Consider the following 20,179-nt stretch of genomic DNA (forward strand, 5'->3'; position numbering starts at 1 on the left):
CTCGGCATTTTATAACACCGCAATGAGTCCAAAAGTTTCTTTCATGCACGCACCACGCCTCACACAAGGACAAACTACGGCGAAGCGTGGGCCGCCCATCTTTCGAGCTGTGCAACTTCTTGAAACAGATCATCTGACAAATGAAAACCCAACCACCCGCACAATCTAAACCAGAGTAGAGAACGGTGAAACGAACCGAGTGCCTGAACAATGAGCGGCCACTTCGCCCTACACAATGCTTTCCATTCTCCATACCAAAATGGCGGAGCCCAGTGGGGCCGTTTCGGAGATACGGCGCTCTGAAAATTGCCCTTTTTTCATCAACTTGCACAAATAGTTTGTCGCCTCAGCTGACGCAAGTATTTTTCTACAGCACTTTTCAGTGGTTTTCGATAAGAAAACTTCAGAAACGCACAGAATATAACATGTGCAACTCGCCAATGCAAGTGAGGTCGGAAAAAAACTATCGCTGGCACATTTTTTTCTCGATTTTTTTTTGACTCATTGATCAATCAATCAAACCACTAAAAACAGCGTCACCTTGGGTGTGCTCGAGAGTTATGCTGTGAAGTTGGCATTTTTCCCCACTCAAACTGACATGTACGTCAAAATTGTTGTTCTTAGACTGTTTTGGGGCAGTTTGGCGCAATATTTTTAATTTTCAAGCTTCTGGAGCAGCTTGGAGCAGGAAAACTGATTTGTATCAAAGCTGCGTAATATGTGCAGTTGTCCCACCCCGCTTCAGGAAACTGCTCGCACAAGCTCCACTATCCCATTTCAAGATTCAGGATTTGTGATGTAACAAATCCTAGAGCAGAAAAACGAAGGTGGCGACACCTGTTTTCAGGTTTTTGGCAATTCCTGCATTACTACTGCAAAACCTTCTTACAAGAGACACTCAAGAAACCCGGAAAACGTGTCTCTCGTAGCCGAAAATTCTAAAAGCACCGTGTAATTGGATCTGACCACTTTGTTATACACCAGCATCAAAGTGTATTTTATTCAGAGTGGTCAAAAATAAAATGCTCAGCATGACTTATGGAATCCATCAAATGGTAATTTTAATGGGCTGCAAACTGTGTAGGCCTCCTTCCCAATATTTGTAGGTCAAGCCCTTCATTTTGCAATCCTTCCTGTTCTTACAATACCACTGAAGTGCTCTTAAACGTTTCTCAGCCTCAACTGCTGACACTTTCTGCCCTGCAATATCATCCTCGCCATCCTGCTCTGGTTCATCCCGTAGGGAACGCGAGGATCACGTGATCCGCAAGCTCCTCGGAACACACGAGGTCTACATCTGCAGGCACAAACTTCTCTAAAGGCCCTGGAACTTCAGCGGCCGCTTGGATGCAGGCCCAATCGTCAAGGCAGTTTTCCACAAGGAGTTTCATATAAGAGCCCTCTTCTATCGTGTCTCCTCTAAATAGTGAAGCATGTACCCTAGGGACCAAACAGAAGAAGCGAGGAGGCCCGAGCTGGGAACCCACCTGGAATCGGCTGCGCCCGCCAACGGGCGTGCTGAAGATGCCGGTGGTCTCCATCTGCGACTGGCTGGTAGAGGCCCTGGACTGGGTCTCCAGCTGCCGCAGCTGGTTCTCCTTGGTGGCCAGCTCCTGCTGCAGCCTGGCGTGCTTCGACTTGAGGTCACTCAGCTCCGCCTCCTTGGACTGCAGGTCTCGCATGAGCCCGCTGCTCTCGCCCTTCTCCTCCTCATGCTGCACAGGGAAGAGCAGGTGCCAAGGCGTGGGGGGGAGGGGTAAGTGAAACCTGGCGTCCGAATGCCATTCGAACCGAATGTATGTTGACTCAAATGAGAGGCTTCGAACGCCATTCAGAATCTGCCATGCTCCACTACAATTTTGACCACATTTGAAAGCTTTAACAATGGCTCGTTGTGCTGCGTGGCACAGCTGCTGTCGAGTTCTGTTTTTACACGATAATTCAACAATCATATTTAGCAGCCGTCTTTGGCAGTAAAATACCAAACTATAAATAATGTTAAGCTCTGACACAGTTTTTGCTTAATTCTGAATTGCTATCGAGGTTTTTTGTGCTGTCTGGCCACACTGGTTTGTCGCTTGCTCGGACTGGTGCTGAGGGTATGGAATTATTACATCTTGATTTCATGATTTAAATGAATTACAAGTAAACAAAGTCCCACAATTAAGAATACTTTGTTTGTTTTAAGTACGCCAGTAATGTGTTTGTTTATGCTGACTCTCGAGTGCTAGAAATGGCATTCGAGAGCCCCACATGTCTCTCTGGGTGCTCATTCGGCTCGGCTGTCATTTGAGCCAAATGGCATTTCAAAACCCAATGGGCCAGTGCAACTTTGCATTTGAGTTGAATGACATTCGGACGCTAGTGTAGCAGAGGTATAACTTTGTTATTTATGCTCCACGTCTAATCAGACTTAGTGCACCAGTGGACTATGAACAGTGTATGGTGTACAGTGGACTATGAAAAAGTCAAAACAAAAATCAGTTTGCAGCTATTTTGTGTAGTTTTCAAGCTGTGAAGACCTCCTGCCAAATAAATTCATCTTTTAATTCAAGAAGTAATTCAGCCTAAATCCAGATTTTTGCACCACTGTGTCGCAAATATTCAATTTGCACTGGGTAGCAGCAAACACGGTGGAACTTTGCAGAGGCGTTTTTTAAAATGTGAATAAGTAGAAATCGCAAGCAAGCAATCAATTTGCACTGGCTAGCAGCAAATGTCGTGGAGCTTTGCAAACGCGTTGTTTGCCTTCTTTTTTAAATACAAACAACATGCAGCAGAAAATATAATTTACTGATAGCTTTCAGACGCAGTGCTCTTTAGCATGTATTGAACTTTAGTTTAGTTGCACACAACTGCTGTCAAGGCTAATCAATGTGGTTCGGAAGCTAATGCGAATGTTCCCCAAACTGAATGCCACTTGCCCCAAAGGTCATTTGATGACCTCACACAGCGCCTAACTAGCGGCACTAACTGGGGATGTCATTTGCTGTAAATGTCGTTAGATTTGATGCGTGACAGGGGTGTAGATGTGCTTCTCACTTCAAGCCTTGACATCAAGTGATGATACCGTACAACATACCTTTCTCTTTTCCTTGTCCAGCTGCTGCTGAAGATAATCTATTTTTATCTGTCGCTGCTGCAGATCTTTTTGCAGCCGCGCCGCTAGTTGTTCTTGAGATTCGACTTTTTGTAGTTGGAGGGCCGAGAGGCCCTCTTTCCAGCTGGAACCAGCCCAGCTCATGGCGACAGGGAGTCTGCATAAAAATGAGAGAAGCAAAAAAGGCAACTCTGAAGAAACTGCTCACACAAACCCGGTGCTAGCAACCGATTGTTAAAGAACACGTAAACGTTTAAAAGTATGACTCAGTGCTAAAGGAAAAGTCAGAAAAGGCGACCCTATAGTGAGTTTCGAGGAACGAAAGCAATAGTGTGTCAGACGGAACGGAGAACAGACAAACATATGAAGATACACTGTCTACAGTGCGACAGACATTTAACAAACTAAACTCTCCCTGTCACATCTGACGCGCTGTTGCTTGCATCCCGAATTCTCAGGACAAGTTCAGATTCCTTTAAATCTAAAAGTTACGGACAAAAACACTTGAAATTCGAGGCTCGAAACAGACAGGCTCAAAAAGACCATTGCGCGCACCCTGGGTGGTTCTTCAACGTTCCGAAGCCTTCTCACGTCAGGATCGACATAAACATGTCGAGTGGAACTGGTAAACAGTGTCACTAAACCCTTTAAAGGCCACATGAAATTTAAATGCAACGGCGTAAAACGCTGTCAGGTTTTTTCAAACGATTGCAGCATTGTATTGTTCACGGGGCATCCATGGTGTTTTCAACGCCGAAGCGTAATGAATTTGCTCGTACTAGTTAAACCCTGGTGGACCTATTGTTCGCTGTCCTGATGTTTACACCACGCAGCAGTGCAAAAGCTCGACGCCGACACACTGCCCCACGCAGTCAGCTAATTCCAAACCGTGCCGGATTTTGCACTGCCTACTGACATAGCCCTTAGCAAAACTGCGCAGAAATAGAATGCTATCGTTTCGTGCCGTGACACGAAGTACCGGAAATGTCTACACATCAGCATAACGCAAAGCTATACGCCGACTTCAGCACACGGAGTCACGAAATTTCGACGAATGACAGCAATTGCACAGCGCGCGACTGCGTTTGAACGTCTAGTTGACAAACTTCCCAACAGTGGCAGCGCTTGCGTAGCGCGCTGCGCCGTTGACAACGGAGTTTACTCCATTGCTTGGTTTCACTAACATGTTTACACAGCCACACCAGAACAACGAAATGCAACACGTTTACTAAATGACTGCGTGTAACGTACGCTGTACGTGCGAACAAAGAGTTCAACTCTTTGACTGCGTCTCAACGACTGGGTTACCAGCTACTCGGTACTGCTAGACAAGATAAAAAGTAACGATAAATAATGGCAACGCGCACTTACCACCTATGCGTCCATGAGCAGAAGATGAACGGGTTTTGCCACGTTTACAATAGGAAGTCGCAATCAAACGGGCCGAGTGTCAAAGTGTTCCGGACGTCCACTTGCAAATTTGCGTCGCGCGAGCGCCGGCTGACAACGGAAAACTGTTCGAACGGCGCGTTTCAAATTGCGCAAGCGCAGTGCGCAGCTCTGCCATTGGCCGGCGATTTTCAACCGCCACTGACACGCACCACGAGCCACGCGACAAGCCACTACAAGCCGTTCCCGAATCCAGTTTCGGTTTCGTTTTTGTTCGTGCTGCGCGAGTTAGTGGGATACGCGTTTAGGACGCGAATTTTTTGTCACGAAAGGTTGGTTACCAGCTTATCTTTTGCCCTACCTTGCTTAGCTTGCAGCAGTCCCGGTTCGAAATGCTGAGTAAGGCACAAAGAACCACCAGGTTACTCTTTGGCGGGTTTTATTAGCATAACTTAAAAAGCACTTTTCGAAACGAATAAAAAAAAAACGAAGTGCAACCCCTAACTTTTTTTTTTTTTCAGTATCTGACGCAAGCATACAGCATACACACTTTAATACATATACTGAAGCATCAACTCTCGGGAATAAAAATGCACGCGCGGCCCTCGTAACGCAGCTTATTCCACACAAATGTGCAAGGACACATTGAGAGGTATACACTGCACGTGAACTACAAATTAAATGTCCGACACTACCAGGGCACGTCTACGCTTTTCGTCCACAGTGCACAGACAATGGGCCTTGCACCGCATACATTCAGATCGCCCAACTCTCGTCGCAAAAATACAAAACCTGTGTCGCTAGGAGCGAATCACTTGCGCCTATATGACCATACACGTCGCCCGTGGCCCTGCTTTTGCGACGTCAATTTTGAGAACAAGTCACTAGGGAGTAATTTGTAAACTCTGATGTGGCACTAACCCCCCTAACCCTGGAAACTTTATGGAAAGATTGAACGACAAAATTTATAGTCACATTCTCATCAAATCCATCCCTACCTCGACGAAGCTGCAAGCACCCTAAGATGCAAAGGCATGACGATTCGGCGATTTTGCCGCTGTACAGTATTTCATCCAGCATCTTTCACAATTTTGACAGCGGGGGAAAAAAAAAAAAAAAAAAAATTATACACGCCCCAGGTTTTCTACAGCTCGACACAGACCAGCAAAAGATAAGGTGAGCACTTTTACTCGTGGTATGCTTCAACGAGTCGATTTTCAGCACGGCCACATATCGCGCTAGTAAATCGCGCAGCAGGAATTCACATTTCAAGGAACCACTTTTTGCACAGGCTTGCAAGTGTAGACATCTCTTGAAAGAAAGCCACTGCAGGAACAGATGAAAATTAAATAGCGGGTTTTCATATTAAAAAAAAAAATACAACCCCATCCTGAGCTTTACATACTGTTCGGTTACATTTCTCCACCAAGCAAACACTGAGCTTCAATTCTGCAGATACAAAACCTAGAGGCCACACATCAGCACATAGGCACAAAGCCGATAGCTTCTACTTACCCCAAGCCTTCCGGAAAAGATGACAATCATTGAAGACAACGAATGTGTTGTATTGCCAGAAAAGAAAACAAAAATACACTGCTGGCAACAAACAAAAGCAGGCAACATTTCTTTTTTATTAGCCTGCCAGACATTATTTCATTCTCCTTGATCTGCAAGGCTCTTATCAGAAAATGTACACAGGAAAAAAAAAGGAACGCAAGGAGCCAGCATTGTAGAATGCCCACTTCGCAATAGCAGCAGCAAACTTCTCTTCCAAATGCCTGTTTATGTCGTCTTTTGTTAACACAAATGCCAACACACATTCGAGGCCCCTGTTGCACCAATTTTGCGTTCAATTACACAAGGTCCGGGTATAATTTCATTCACACTTCGTAACACGAACAAAGAAAAAAGAACTCGCTGGATTTCTCCCTCCCCCAAAGCTGGCCAAAGACATAAGCACCAAGACAACTGATGAGGCCCCAATTTTTCTGACAATTTTTCTCGGCACTGTCCAGAGTGCATGCACACGCAAAATTCGTGATGCTCATTGCATCCATGCCCAACCCCACCAAGTTTGGTACATTTTCACGCCATCGAAAAAGCGACAGCATACACCACAGAGTCATTTCGCCTCCTCCACCTCCAACCTTCCTGGTGATGCACATTAAGATGCACACGACAAAACCAACTGAACACACCAATGCACTCCAAACACGAAAATTTGTTTCAGCCAGAATTTATCTTCCTCAGATGCAAACACTGAGAGGCGGGATGATTGGGGAGCGGAGAAAAAAATAAAAAAAAGAAGAGCCAGGGGAGTAGTGCGCAATCGGCATGGTCTACCGGATACGAAGCCCAGACCAGACCGGCGGCAGCGCAGCAATCGTGCCCAAGCGCGGGTCGGGGGGTGAGGGGGAGGACAGAGACGTGGCCGGGCCTTTCTACTTCGAAGAGGTTCCAGATAGAGACGCGACGCATCTCTCGCCGCGTGCGCGCGCGCACACACCACACAGTACATGCTCCCGTTGTTTCCGCCCCCGCAAACGAGTGTTGTTGGTTGTTGCGGGGCACATGTAGCAGCTTCTTCTTCGACGCACAGAGAAGATGACGGTGACGGGCTGGGAAGGAGACGACGCCCGACTCTCAGGAAGAGGACGAGGAGGAGGAAGTGGAGGATGAAGACTGCGGCCGGCACTGGCTCGAGGGGAAGGAGGAGGGGCGCCCGACGAGCGGAGGGGCCTCTTCCGTTCCCCCTGCCCCTCCCCCTCGAACAGAGGAGGCGCTGGGAGACTGCCCCGACTGGCCTCCGCCGTTCGCCAGCCACGGGTGGCGCAGGCAGTCGGAGGCCCGGGCCCTGGCGGCGGGGTCGTAGGCCAGCATGGGCAGGAGGAAGTCGGCGAAGGCGCGCGCCTCAGAGGGGCTCCAGTCGTACTTCTCGGTCAGCACTTCGTACAGTCCCCAGGGCTTCAGGTTGCTGATGTGCCGCAGGTCACCTGCAGAGAGGACGCAAACACCCCTACTAAGACTCTGACAACGAGCAGAGCGCGACACCACTCGGCTGAGAGCGCACATGCGGGAGCCAAAGCCACGCAGTAAGAACAAGACAGGAGGGGAAATGTCGCTTTCTAGGACAGCCAGAAAACGTCCCAAGTGTTTGGACTACCGTAAAAACCCGCGTATAGCGAGGGTCTTAAAACTAAACTTTTTTATTTATGGGTAGAAACTAGGGGTGTGCGAATATCAATTTTTAAATTTCGAAGCGAATTCGAATAATAAAAACAAAGTTCGAATCGAATCGAATATTTTTAGAATATTTTTCGAATACGAATACTTATTGTTTTTTGTAAAATTAATGTTTTCACCATCTAGAGACACAAAAACTGCAACTTTATTGCACAACAAATCACACAAAGTAAAATTAGGAATTACACAATACCATTGCACTCAACAGATTAAGGTCTGCACTCACTTAAATGTTAACATGGAGAAAGGTTAACTGCTCGACATGTTCGGGGAGCAGTGACAACCTCCTGCTCGTCACCACTTTACCAGATATCGAAAACAGCCGCTCACTTGAGACACTAGTAGCTGGCATGCCCGAGCCCGTGCACATTGCCGCGCGCTGATACAGTAAAATCTTGATGATACTAATCTCGCAGGACTGCGAAAAATATTCGTATCATCCGAAATTCGTATGAACCAACACAGACCAAAAAATTTAGCGCTGAAAAAAGTTTTCGTTTATTTCTTTTCCTACTTTCGCGTGAAGAAATTCGTGATTTTTTCTGCTTTTTTTAACCCCCGTGTCGCAAAGCAGTCCTTTCTGGAGCACGTAAAGCTTCGCGCTCGTCTCCTCACTCGCTGTGCCCAAGCTCGCTACACGCCGCAACAGCCAAGCGTGAACCGCATGGTGCGTTTTTGTACGCGATTCGCTCGCCTCGGCTCTGCGAGCGCTGTATTTTCACGCCCACCTCGACGATTTCGCGCCCGCGGTAGCGCCTACCTCGGTCAGAAAATGACGCACGACACGCGCGGCAGAATGGAGGAGCCTGACTACTTGCGATGAGATCAAGACAGCCGGCTTGGCTCCGCCGGAGATGGTTAGGCTTAGTACCCCGGCAAATATTTTATGGACGCTTTCACTAGCGGCGCGGATGACGTTTTATAGTACCGTTTTCGCATGCATTATCAGCTCCTTTACCGCACGAGCAACTTCGTGTCTCCCTTGAGCCGCATTTTAAAGAGCGGTTAGAAGCGGTCGCTCGAGCGCCCGCGCCGCGCGCAGCGTGGGGGTGGTTTCGCCAGTTTCGCGGCGGTGTCAGCGCGTTGGGCTTGCGCAGAGCGTTTTCGCGAGCAGAAAACAACAGCCCGGCCGTTTCTGGAGAAAGAGTGACAAACAGGGGAGCGAGAGCCGTCACTTGCTCGTTCGGCAGTCGGGTGCCTCGCCGGCTCGTTCGTATCTTCCGCCGGGCCGCGCAGGTCCGTTCGTAACAGCCGAAATTTTTCCCATTGCAAACGATGCAATTTCGCCGGGACTTTTCGGAAATTCGTATGATCCCGAAATTCGCACCCCCAGAATCGTATCATCGAGAGTCCACTGTAAATAAACACCGATACAGACACGCTCTGAATTTTTTTTTTTTTTAGTTTTGGGTGGTTCGAATATTTCGAACAATAAAAGTGTCGTTCGAATCGAATCGAATACTAAAAAATTCGAATCGAATATTCGAAGTTTCGAATATTCGCATACCCCTAGTAGAAACTTATGAAAATTTGCACACGGATGTGCTTTTCTCTGTAGATTTCAAATATGCAATTATATTTGGGCTGGTGCTGTTAGTTCAAAAGTTATCTTACAATCTAAACTGCAATTAGGCAATTTCTTACGCAGCTTTAATGAACTTTCGCATTGCATTTTGTCGCTTTTAATTACATGAATGGATAGCCAGAGAGTTACCATAGCCGATGGCATTCTTCGTTTTTCTCTAAAGTCACGGCATCCTAAAAAAATATGTCAAGTACAAAAGATGGCAGTATTCGATATTTTGGCTCATCAAAATAACTGCAAGTCATTATTTATGTGTAGCCTAAACAGAAAAACTATGAATGTCATCGGCTGCCTCAGGCTGTACTAAAAAAAATGGTACCAAGATTGACCTTATGAAGCAAAAAGAAGTTTCCAAAAAGCTGCGTAAGGCTGAGGGAAGTGACCAAAAATATGAAAGTGAGAAAACTGCATTTGAAGTTTGGCCATGTGTTATGAGATGAACCGTCAGTAGTGTAGCTTCAAAATTTCCCAGTAACGAAGACATGTTCTTCCCATTTTCAAATCTGTCTTTGGATTCCAAAAATGTCAACCAGAACTGGAGATACAAAAGGCCAAGTAACGGACCCCATCAGGAATTTAGAATTTATCGACTTCGAATCGGTTGGCATTTTGCTAGCGTTGTGAAATCTGGTGGTGTCTTGCTGGCGTCGTGAAAACTGCAACAGTCCTTTGTAAAGTGCCATCATGTATTACAGTGCACTGTGGTACCCAGAATATTGGGTACGGCAGAAGTGTGAGGGTGAAACTTGCTTTAGGTGCCCCCCTTTTTTTGTTCCTTGGTGAGGCTATTTCATTCGCGGTTTTTATGCTGGAAGTTTGAGAGGATACAGAGGTGGGACACTGCGCGGTGCGTTTTCCGCAAATGCATCATGTTGTTGGCCCTCAAAAGAGCCTTTTGGGGGAAAATAAATGTAGCCGAAAGGCAAACTTTCTTGGCCTGTGGGGATAAACCCATAGACGCCTCCTTCTTCCTTCAAGCCGTGCGTGGTGCGGCTATCTCCATCGGACATCACGGTTGTGTACCGCAGCCCATTCTTGGAGAGCGAGCGCTTGAACATTATCAGGGCTGCCTCTACCTCCATGCGTCCTGCACCACAGTCAATGTTTCGCTGGCACTCGTGCTCTGCCAGCCAATCTTCGCAGCGCTGTCCTGTCTAACTCTCGTTCCTTTTTGTGCCGTGTTTTCGCGCGCTGGATTGTCAATCATGAATCTTCGTAGCCCTCATCTGAAGCTTTGGGTGCGATGGCGCAACCCAAGCAAAAGTTAGAGAGGACTACATGATCAATCACCAAGCCGGTGTATACTTCAATGATGCAGCCCACTCCAATGTGTGACGACCGTCCCCTTGTCATCCACGTGCCATCAAACATCACATCTATGTTGTTTGGCGGCTGACCAAGGTCCGAGTACAAGTCCTTGACGGCACGCACACTATCAGCTTCAGAGGCTGCTGCAGTGTCCTCGCAAACCTGAACCACTTTCCTCAAGTGCGCTTGGAATGTCTTGTGATGCAGGCCTCTGTGGGACAAGTTCATACCAGCACAAAAATCTGACAGAGCAGTCACCCCCTTCCCGATGCTTTGAATACTTTTCAAAGCCCTCATATTCACTTCAAAAGGAGTGATATTGCCAGATCTTTTGGTCCTTGGTGAGGAAAAACGTTCCACACTGTGTTCACAAACCGATCACGTCACCTCGAGCTTCACGGCGAGGCCGTACTGCCGGTCAGCCTTCCTCAAATCCGGCGCCGCCAGCCCGCACTTGCTGCACCTGACGTGCGCAAAAAGGTCCTTCAGCATTGCAAAATCCACCAAGACAAAATCTGCCGGATTCTTCCTCTGAGTGCGCCAAATCCACTTCAAGGAGGTCGAATTTGCGCTGCGTTGCTGACTTGGTCTCCATTCCGTGCTTGACCTCGTCCGCGTGTTCCGTACGCGCGGCGATCTCCTCCGCCGTGTAATACCTCGTGTCAAGCCGGCAACACGTGCTTGGACCAGGTATGGATTCAAGAGGTGGTTGGTCAGTCGATGGGGCAGGCGAGGCAATACGAGGCGGCGAACGATTCTCATCCGGCAGAGTCGAGCGGCCCGAAGTTGCACCACGCGACTTTGGGATAGGCGGACGACGCTTTCGCTTCCCGTACGCATGACTGGTCGTCTTCTTCAAACGTACGTCTCCTGGCATCAGTCACGAAAGTACGCGATGGAAGAATTAGAAGAAACTAAAAAAAAACTGCTCTAAGCGAGCGCTGCGCCAGAAGAGCAGACTCCGTCAGACGCGTGTAGCAGACGCCATGATGGCGACCGCCATGACAGCAGTCGCGCCGACCAATGGGAGGGGTCGTATGGCGAACTCAAACCGTGCGTGCCCGCTCTAGCCAATCGGCGGCCGAGAAGGTGCCTTTGGAAAACTGGCAAGGGCGGTCGTTCTACTCAAGCGACGCCATTTTGAGATATCGCAACATGCGCACAAAGAAACAAGCTTCAAAACAAGACCAAGATGGCGGCGATCGGTCGGCTGCTTCGCCCGCGGGGCGCGCGGGAATTTGAAGCAACTTTTGCCCAATTCGGGGCATTTCGTGGCCCCCGAGGCGTTTCAAAACATGATTTTAGAGTATTTCCAGATGGAATTTCGCGTCGATATTTTGAATGCAGGGGCTTGAAGGTACAATAATTCCAAAAATTGGATTTTCTCAAAATCGATATTTTGGCCATTTTTTACCATTCTAAGACCCGCGTCCCCCCTAAACGACATCAGCTATGGCGACGCAGAGGCAAGCCAGCGGGGGTAAATTTTGCAAATTGGAAATGTTGTGCCTGTACAACCGTGCATGCGAATGAAAAAAAATTCAATGTTTACCTTGAAAAGGTTGAAAATGGATGAAAGTTTGCAAAGCAGATACGAATATGGCAAATTCCCTTCAGTGTCCTTCAAGGGGCCCAAGGGGCTATTGAAGACATAGAGTTTCTCAATATTACCTAGAGCGGAAAGTGTCGCTGCGATCGCACGCCGACATGGGAATCGTGGGTAGTGTGCGAATCGGATTGACAGCAAGTGGCTAGTACAAAGGGCTATGGATTAGGCTTCTCGGCTCAGAAGTGCTTGTTAGTTCTCTTTTCGGTATGCTTTTCCGTTTTCGGGATGCCACTTTCTGGCATTCAATGGCTATCATAGATATGTCTAAATAACAGCGCGATTATCACTTAACGCATGTACTCGCGTTAGCGGCGAGTTTCTTAGGATGAAGGGGTGACCACATGCAGTGACGGTGACAAGCGACGCCGGAAACGTAACTCAAAAGGTACAACAGCAGAGTGCACTGGGTGACAGCGACAAGCGAAAAAAAAAATTAATACGCTGCCGCCAATGTCCTCTGTCGTCGTCGCTCTCGCTACAGTTCACTGTCTCGCCGCTGCCGCTCACTTGTGGGCTGCTTCTGGCCAGCAAAAAGCGAGCGAGGGTCCCAGCGGCCTGTTATAGACCACTTGCCGCCGCCGCCCACCCTACAGCCACAAAATAAGCTACGCTAGCCCACACTATCCGTTTTCTGCACACATTCAGTTACGATTTTCGCATCGCTCGTCGCTGCCGCTGCGTTTACTTACCCCTTGAAGCATGCACTACCTTGTCCAAGCGCAATGAGACAACATACATAGCTACTCGACAAGCCAGTATTTATTTGCCATTTAACGCATTCATGCAATTTCATCGCGCGTGCTTGAAGACTTACTTGCGGTGATAGGCTTCGCTTCTAAGTTTATTTAAATCTGCTTGGACAAAGCAAATAAATACGACGTGATTGCATCAGTCTAGCATCTCTGTTGCATCTGCTTCGCCTGCCGAAACACGTAGCATACGATAATAATACTGTATTGCAAGGAAGCAAGAGCACAGTTTTAGACAATCTACACAATTTTTTTCGGCTAAATATTACAAAAAATCAAAGAAAACCTCACCCAGTTTGTAGTATGTTATAATTTAAAAATAAATCCGGGACGGCCCGCTGTATCTCGTTGCGTGAGCCAAAGGCAGCACTTCTGCTTTTCTTTTCTTTGTAACACCCAAATTTGTTTTGAAACATAAGCCCTCCAACACAGTGTCTTATACAAAATAAAATTTGTTAACAGCGGCTCTTTTGGCAGCTATTTTTTAAACAAAAACTCAATTTGCGTAGCCACAAAGTCGTTGCCGGCCATGCCACGCCAAACTTCCGGCCGAACTACACACTATGGCGGCACTCATGGAGGCGTAGAGCGCCTTCGCCGAATCACGTTGACGCTAGCGCCGGATTCCACTCTAGGTGAGTTAGTGAGAAACTCTATGATTGAAGACCTGATGTCCAGCCATGGTTGCCACCATTGGCGGATCCAGACGGGGGGTCCGGATGTCGTGACCCCCCCTTAATATTTGAATTTATACTCCCAAGATAATGTCTAGTTATGAAGATGTCTAGAAGATGTCTAGGAAACGTCTAGTTGATGTTTTTTCAATTTTTTTATGAAATTGCGAAATTGTGGTGAATAGAAAAGGTTACTATCCTCGTCCTCATCACTGATGGGAGCTGACCCCCTCCTCAGAAAAAACCTGGATCCGCCCCTGGTTGCCACAGACAGACTGGCTCTCTCCTCCCAACAATGCCCTCTACAATTACAACCCACAAATGGACCCAGCTACAGAAGTGCAGCAGAGCTACCCCCACTGATCAAATTTCTAATTTGGGGGCTTTGAGACATGGTTTATAACAGAGGAGGAATATGATTTCATTTAGACCACCTGGGGATCTATGGTGGGGACATCAAAACCTCAGCATGCACGCATTTTCGTCCATCGAGGCCAGAATTAAACCCCCGTCCTTCGGCTCAGTAGCCAATCTTGGATGCTGAGCCACTCCTTGGCGGGCACCCTTGACTGTTCCGCTGCACGAACCCGTGTGTTCCCTTGCCACAACCAAACTGCCCGCAGCAGTCCCCAGCGGCCAAGCACATGTCAACAGCGTGTGCCTGGCCTAAGGGGACTGCTGCGAGCAGTCTGTCCCGGCAGCCTGTCAGCCCGCAACACTTTTTCCCCCAGACCGGGACAGCGCACTGACCTCGCCTGTTGAAGAACTCCCTGGAGTATCTGCCCGAAAAGGCGATGTTCCGGGGGATGACCCCGAGGAGTTCTATGATGTGGGCGAGGTGGTCTTCGTCGCGGCTGTAGTCCTCCCCCGAGTGCGGCTCAAACAGGTAGTCGCCCGTGGCCAGCTCAAACGCCTGCAATGAATGACAGTCGTCTCGTCCGAAAAAGGCGACACTTCTTACGCCCCCTCTAAACCTCACGTGTGCTTGACTCCTGTTACGCAAACAGACTTATGGTCAAGTGAAACCCTCGATGAATACACCACCTTCAACATCATGTGCCCAAGTGCCGTATTTAAAACAAGTACCGTATATAAAAACAAATGGCAAGTAAACTGGCTTATATAAGCCAGTTTACGTGCCCTTTGTTTTTATTCTGACGAAGGCTTGCCCGAAGCTGAAACATTAATAAACGTTCATTCATTACCTGTTAGTCTTCTCGTTTACAGTATATATCAATATACAGTCGAATGCCGTTACAACGAAATTGACGGGACGTGAGAAAAATTTCGTTGAAGTGGAAATTCGTTGAGGCGAAATCTGCCCCAAGACCATCCCCCGGAAGGGCAACAAAAATAGCCCCGTGTATTATCAGCATCATTGGCCCCATCATGCAATGTTTAGAAAAAGGAGTGACGCGAAATTACGCCGTTTATTCCACAAACGTACCAACGGTTATCTGTTTTTATACTTGCACGTTTTTTAATTTGCGCGTTACCCCGAAGGAGAAGGGGTGGGGGGGAGATGCAGTCGCAAAACATGTTGCTTTACAAAGCGCATCTACCGTGCTGATTACTTGCAGACAGCTGCTAGGTCGTCGGAAGCACCCGTCCAGCTTGTGGCAGGAGCGGCGTCCGTTATCATATCTCCCAACTGGGCACGGCTGCTGCTGACCTTGGCACGCAAACCGCGCGCACTAGCAATTAAGATAGGATGACGAGGGTTCAAGACTAAATATGAAAACATTATTTTTGCTTTTGACTTTGTAAAATGTTAGGAGAAAAATTGCAATGACAGCTGCTCCCGGCGCATTACACGACGGCGCAGCGCCTTAGCGCGAGTAGGGCACATTCGCGCGGCACGATTTCAACTGTATACGGATTGGCTGTAGGTCCGGCTTAGTGAACCGGGCCTGCGCCTTGTTGCAAAGACGGCCAGCCGCATCGTCATCCCCAGCAAACAATGGCATCCATTTACGTGTTTGTTTTCGCTTACAAGTGGTAGTGTAGGCCCACGGCGCTTGTTTTCAATGAAACTAAGTGCCCTGAACGTATAAAAAGCTACAGACGGCTGGCGTTACGCTTATTTTATCTTAAAATAAATCATCAGCCCCTGCCTCACTGAGCGGAAACTTCGTTGAAGCGAAAACAAGCCTGACAAATGGTTCGTTGTGGCGAGGACTTTGTTGCATTGACTTCTATGGCTAGCTGATGGGGGATTGGAAATATTTCGTTGAAGCAGAGTTCGTTGTAGTGGGGTCCGACGGTGTGTGTGTGTGTGTGTATATATATATATATATATATATAAATCTAGAGAAAGATAAACTCACAAAGCGCGCAGAAATAGTATAAGTAAAGAGTCGGATACACAGCAAGAACAATAACAAACAATGTTTACTTACGTAGCGGCAACGGGACTTGCCTTCATCAGAGTAAAGTTACATGTTTACTCTGATGAAGGCAAGTCCCGTTGCCGCTACGTAAGTAAACATTGTTTGTTATTGTTCTTGCTGTGTATCCGACTCTTTACTTATACTATATATATATATATATATATAGATTGCGAGAAGGGCTGTCTTTGGTTGCCGTAGCAAATAGTAAAAAATGGGTATAGCTTCTAACAAAACTGTTTGTTGGTCGACGTTTCGATCGGATGCCGATCTTTCTCAAGGCCTTGACTTGAGAAAGATCGGCATCCGATCGAAACGTCGACCAGCAAACAGTTTTGTTAGAAGCTATACCCATTTTTTACTATATATATATATATATATATATATATATACAGTTAAACCTCGATGTAACGAACTTCAATGTAACGAAACCCTCGATGTAACGAACCACGGAATTTTTTGTAACTTCGAGCGTATGCACACCATGTATTTTCACCCTCTGTGTAACGAAGTCCCGTTTGCCGGAATTTCAATGTAACGAAGTTTCATGGAAAACGAGGCACGATATTTAAGTTGTAGAAGTAGATTTTGGGAGACGCAAGCGCCGAAATGGGGTCCCAATAAAACGCGAACGGCGACACGGGTCGCCCAATGTCGCGGATGCAGCCAGCCACGGAGTCTGATTAAGTCCCTTGCCTACAAACTGGGTGGCGTGCATACACGGCTGGCGCACTGTTTCTGTCGGAGCTTAATCGTCTACTGCTTAATCGGCATCAGCGTGAACCGCACGCAGCGTTTTCTCCCTGCAAAAACGCAAAACGCGCCCCTCAAGCCACAGGCGCGCTGACGCAGCCGCGGAGACCACCCGCGCGATGCGGGTAGCTCCAGCGACCGCCTCTAACCTCTCGCTGAAACGCAACTCGAGGGGCATATGAGAGGGGCGTGCGAGAAAAAAAGCGGATAACGTGGGCGAAATTTTCATTGTAAAACGTGACCCGCGCCGCTTACGAAAGCGCCCATCAAATATCCTCCGCGGTGGTAAGCCTAATCGCCACTGGCGTTGCCGCCGCCGCCGCAAGCCGCCGCTTTGCACTTCGTTCGAGTTCGCTCATGCTTGTTGGGTTTCGTCGTCCCAGCAAGCATTTGTGAATCTTTATGAGCCTTGCACGCGCGTTTTTTTTTTTTTTTTTTTCACACCGGCGTCCGCGATTGCGTGCCGGCGGCGGGAAGCAGAGCCTTCTATTGTATAGAAGGCTCTGGCGGGAAGTGACTCGCGCTGCGCGCAGCGGTGGGAGGAGCCTGACCAGTTTCGCCACGGTTTCGCCAATGGGGAGGCGCGCACCCTACGGCGGGAGCTTCGAAGCGCTCGGGGATGCTGGCTGGCTAGACGATAAGGCCGCCGCGACGAATATTTGATGGGCGCTCTCGTAAGCGGCGTGTATGACGTTTTACAGTGAAAATTTCGCCCACGTTACCCGCTTTTTTTCTCGCATACCCCTCTCGTTTGCCCCTCGAGTTGCGTTTCAGCGAGCGGTTAGAATCGGTCGCTGGTGCTACCCGCATCGCGCGGGTGGTCTCCGCGGCTGCGTCAGCGCGCCTGTGGCTTGCGGGGCGCGTTTTTGCGGGAAGAAAACGCTCCATGCGGATCACGCTGATGCCCGCGTAGACGATTAAGCACCGATAGAAACAGAAACAGTGCGCCGGCCGTGTATGCGCGCCACGTTTTCTTTTTCAGGAAACGCTTCACGTGATGAACACTTCATTATAACCGCGAATTTCAATGTAGCGAAATTTCAATGTAACGAAGTAAATTACGAATTTTACCGACTTCGTTACATCGAGGTTTAACTGTATATATATATATATATATATATATATATATATAAGAGAAGAAAAACTTCGAACAAGGTAAAAGCACGATTGTGGCCTACGTTTCAGCAAAGAGAAAGAGAACTTGCTTTCCTCAGAGGAAAGCCAGTTCTCTTTGCTGAAACGTAGGCCACAATCGTGCTTTTACCTTGTTCGAAGTTTTTCTTCTCTTGTGTTCTCTACCATCTTCAAAGTTCTACTACTCCCTGGATTATATATATATATATATATATATATATATATTGCAATTTCTTTACTCTCAAAAGTGCACCCTCACCTCCTCACCTTATAATCGAATAAATATGGTAATGGTGAATGGTGCCCTTGAGAAGGAGTTTCACACGACAAAAGTTTCACCAAAGCCCACTAGGGAAGATCAACGAGACTCGCACACAATTCAAGCCTACTCGTACGTAGTGAACTCAATGCTCAACACCTCTCTGCACATCACGATTAGGGTTGACAATGGTTGTGCCAAGTTCAGTCGTCGTAAGTTGAGAGCTTCTTCTGAGACGTTACACAGTACAGCTTCATTCACCCAGAGTTTGCGCATCTAGTGCTCTGGCAGTAAAAAATAAAAAAAGAGAAAAGAATCGAGGAGAGAACAGAAGGAGAGAAAGAAAAAGTGCGATCACGCACCATGCAGGCTGTGCTCCATATGTCCGCTGGCGTGCCGTACCCAGACCCCAGCAGGACCTCAAGGCACCGGTACTGCCTCGTCTGAATGTCTTCCGTAAAGTGGTGGCTCTGGTGATGACCAAACACCGTCCCAGGTGGGGGGGAGAAGAGAGAAAAGAACACTTGACATCCTGAAATCAAGGGGCACTCGAACGCACATCCACATGCACAATGCGGCCCGTGACGCAAACAGCTCGGGCCGCAGTTTCCCAACACTGGCTGACAGAGATCAGATAATTGTACTGGCAATCTAGAACTATTGCCACATTCTTTCAAATTTCACTTTGTACTACTCATTAAGAGATTAAAGCTGTTCCACTCAATGTGAAAGCTGTCAGAAGTGCAGAGCAGTGATCCGCCATAACGGGCTGTAGCGCCGTTATCCGCTCACCGCTACCACCTAATGAAATTCAAATTTCCCGCCTCCGCAGTGCTAGCGCACCCCCTGCATGAAACTGTACCAGCGGAAGTTTTGTTTTTTTAGGTGCGGAGCACTTTAGGCGCTCGCCTTGTCGTCCTAGCTAGCTCGCTCGACCCAAGTCTATAGAGCACCAAGGCGGCGTCCCGCGGTAACGCTGTTGTTCGCGCGTACCCCAGAGGCTTCAAAAGCCGAGCGGTTTATACAGCCATAAGCGTTCGAAACTCATGAAACGCTGGCGCTTGTCATACATCTTCCAGTTGTTTAGCGCAAAGAAAACTGTAGGAACACTTGAGGCAAAATACACGTAATTAACCAGCAGCGCCCGTGTTCCTTTAGTTAAGGACGCCCGTTGGGTTGGTTTTTACAATAGTAAATGCAAAATGTGGCAGTGCAACGCCGGCACGTGCGGGAAGAAAAGCACAAAGAGAACAGAACTTCCGCTGGCGTAGTTTCAGGCAGGGGGTGCACGAGCACTGCGAAGGCGGGAAATTTGAACTGCATGGGGTGGTAGCAGTAAGTGGATAACAGCAGTAGAGTCCGTTATGCCGAATCACTGCTCTGCACTTGAGACAGCTTTCAGATTGGGTGGAATGGCTTTTATTTTTGTGTTTGCTTTTCCTCACACACGTGCCGGCGTTGCACTCCCACTTTTCTTTTCGCTTACCATACTTACCGGATTCTAACGCGCACTTTTTTTCCGGAAAAATAGGTCGAAAAATTGCATGCCGAAAAACCGAAACTGCCGAAACAGCGGAAATTTCGTCCCACCCACCGCCATCTCAAGATGGCGCCAAAGCTTGTAGCAACGATTTTTCGGACGCAGGAAGCATAGGCGCCTAGGCTTTTCTATCGGTGTTCACATAAATCGTCAAATCGTTCCACTTGTGCGCTTGATAACAGCAATGGCAGCAGCGGCTCTCACACGTTCAAAACGAGCGGTCGGCTGAAGCGTGCTCCTCTGGAGAAGCTCGTGAGATGGGCGTGCGAGGCGTGGGCCACGATCCCATCGACCATGGTTGAACGTTCGTTCAGAAGTGTGGCATCACGAACGCACTTGACGGCACGAAGGACGAGATGTTGTGGTCAGGGGAGAGTGACGAGGAGTGAGATGAGTGAGATTACTTCGAGAAATAAATCGCCCGTTTCTCTCACATTCGTTTTTCTTGC

The 20,179-nt window shown here is 48.0% G+C and overlaps 2 protein-coding genes across 3 annotated transcripts in view; both read right to left on the reverse strand.

Moving 5' to 3' along the window:
- LOC144152850 (uncharacterized) overlaps window positions 1-4,645 on the reverse strand; it is a 66,325-nt gene extending 61,680 nt beyond the window's left edge. For both annotated transcript variants that reach the window (XM_077684345.1, XM_077684344.1), the window contains exons 1-3: window positions 4,472-4,645; window positions 3,083-3,257; window positions 1,488-1,715 (exon numbers count right to left, since the gene is read on the reverse strand). In XM_077684345.1, coding sequence (XP_077540471.1) covers window positions 1,488-1,715; window positions 3,083-3,244 — 390 coding nt within the window. In that variant the 5' untranslated portion in view covers window positions 3,245-3,257; window positions 4,472-4,645. The remainder of the gene's footprint in view (window positions 1-1,487; window positions 1,716-3,082; window positions 3,258-4,471) is intronic.
- Window positions 4,646-4,911: 266 nt separating this feature from the next.
- The window catches only part of LOC144152841 (SRSF protein kinase 3-like), a 44,164-nt gene continuing 28,896 nt past the window's right edge, over window positions 4,912-20,179 (reverse strand). The window contains exons 12-14 of the mRNA XM_077684322.1: window positions 18,553-18,660; window positions 14,408-14,570; window positions 4,912-7,482 (exon numbers count right to left, since the gene is read on the reverse strand). Coding sequence (XP_077540448.1) covers window positions 7,133-7,482; window positions 14,408-14,570; window positions 18,553-18,660 — 621 coding nt within the window. The 3' untranslated portion in view covers window positions 4,912-7,132. The remainder of the gene's footprint in view (window positions 7,483-14,407; window positions 14,571-18,552; window positions 18,661-20,179) is intronic.

This window comes from Haemaphysalis longicornis, unplaced genomic scaffold (genome assembly GCF_048455015.1).
Source record: "Haemaphysalis longicornis isolate Haplotype H1 unplaced genomic scaffold, Haemaphysalis longicornis Haplotype H1 scaffold_9, whole genome shotgun sequence".
NCBI classification, from domain to species: Eukaryota; Metazoa; Arthropoda; class Arachnida; order Ixodida; family Ixodidae; genus Haemaphysalis; species Haemaphysalis longicornis.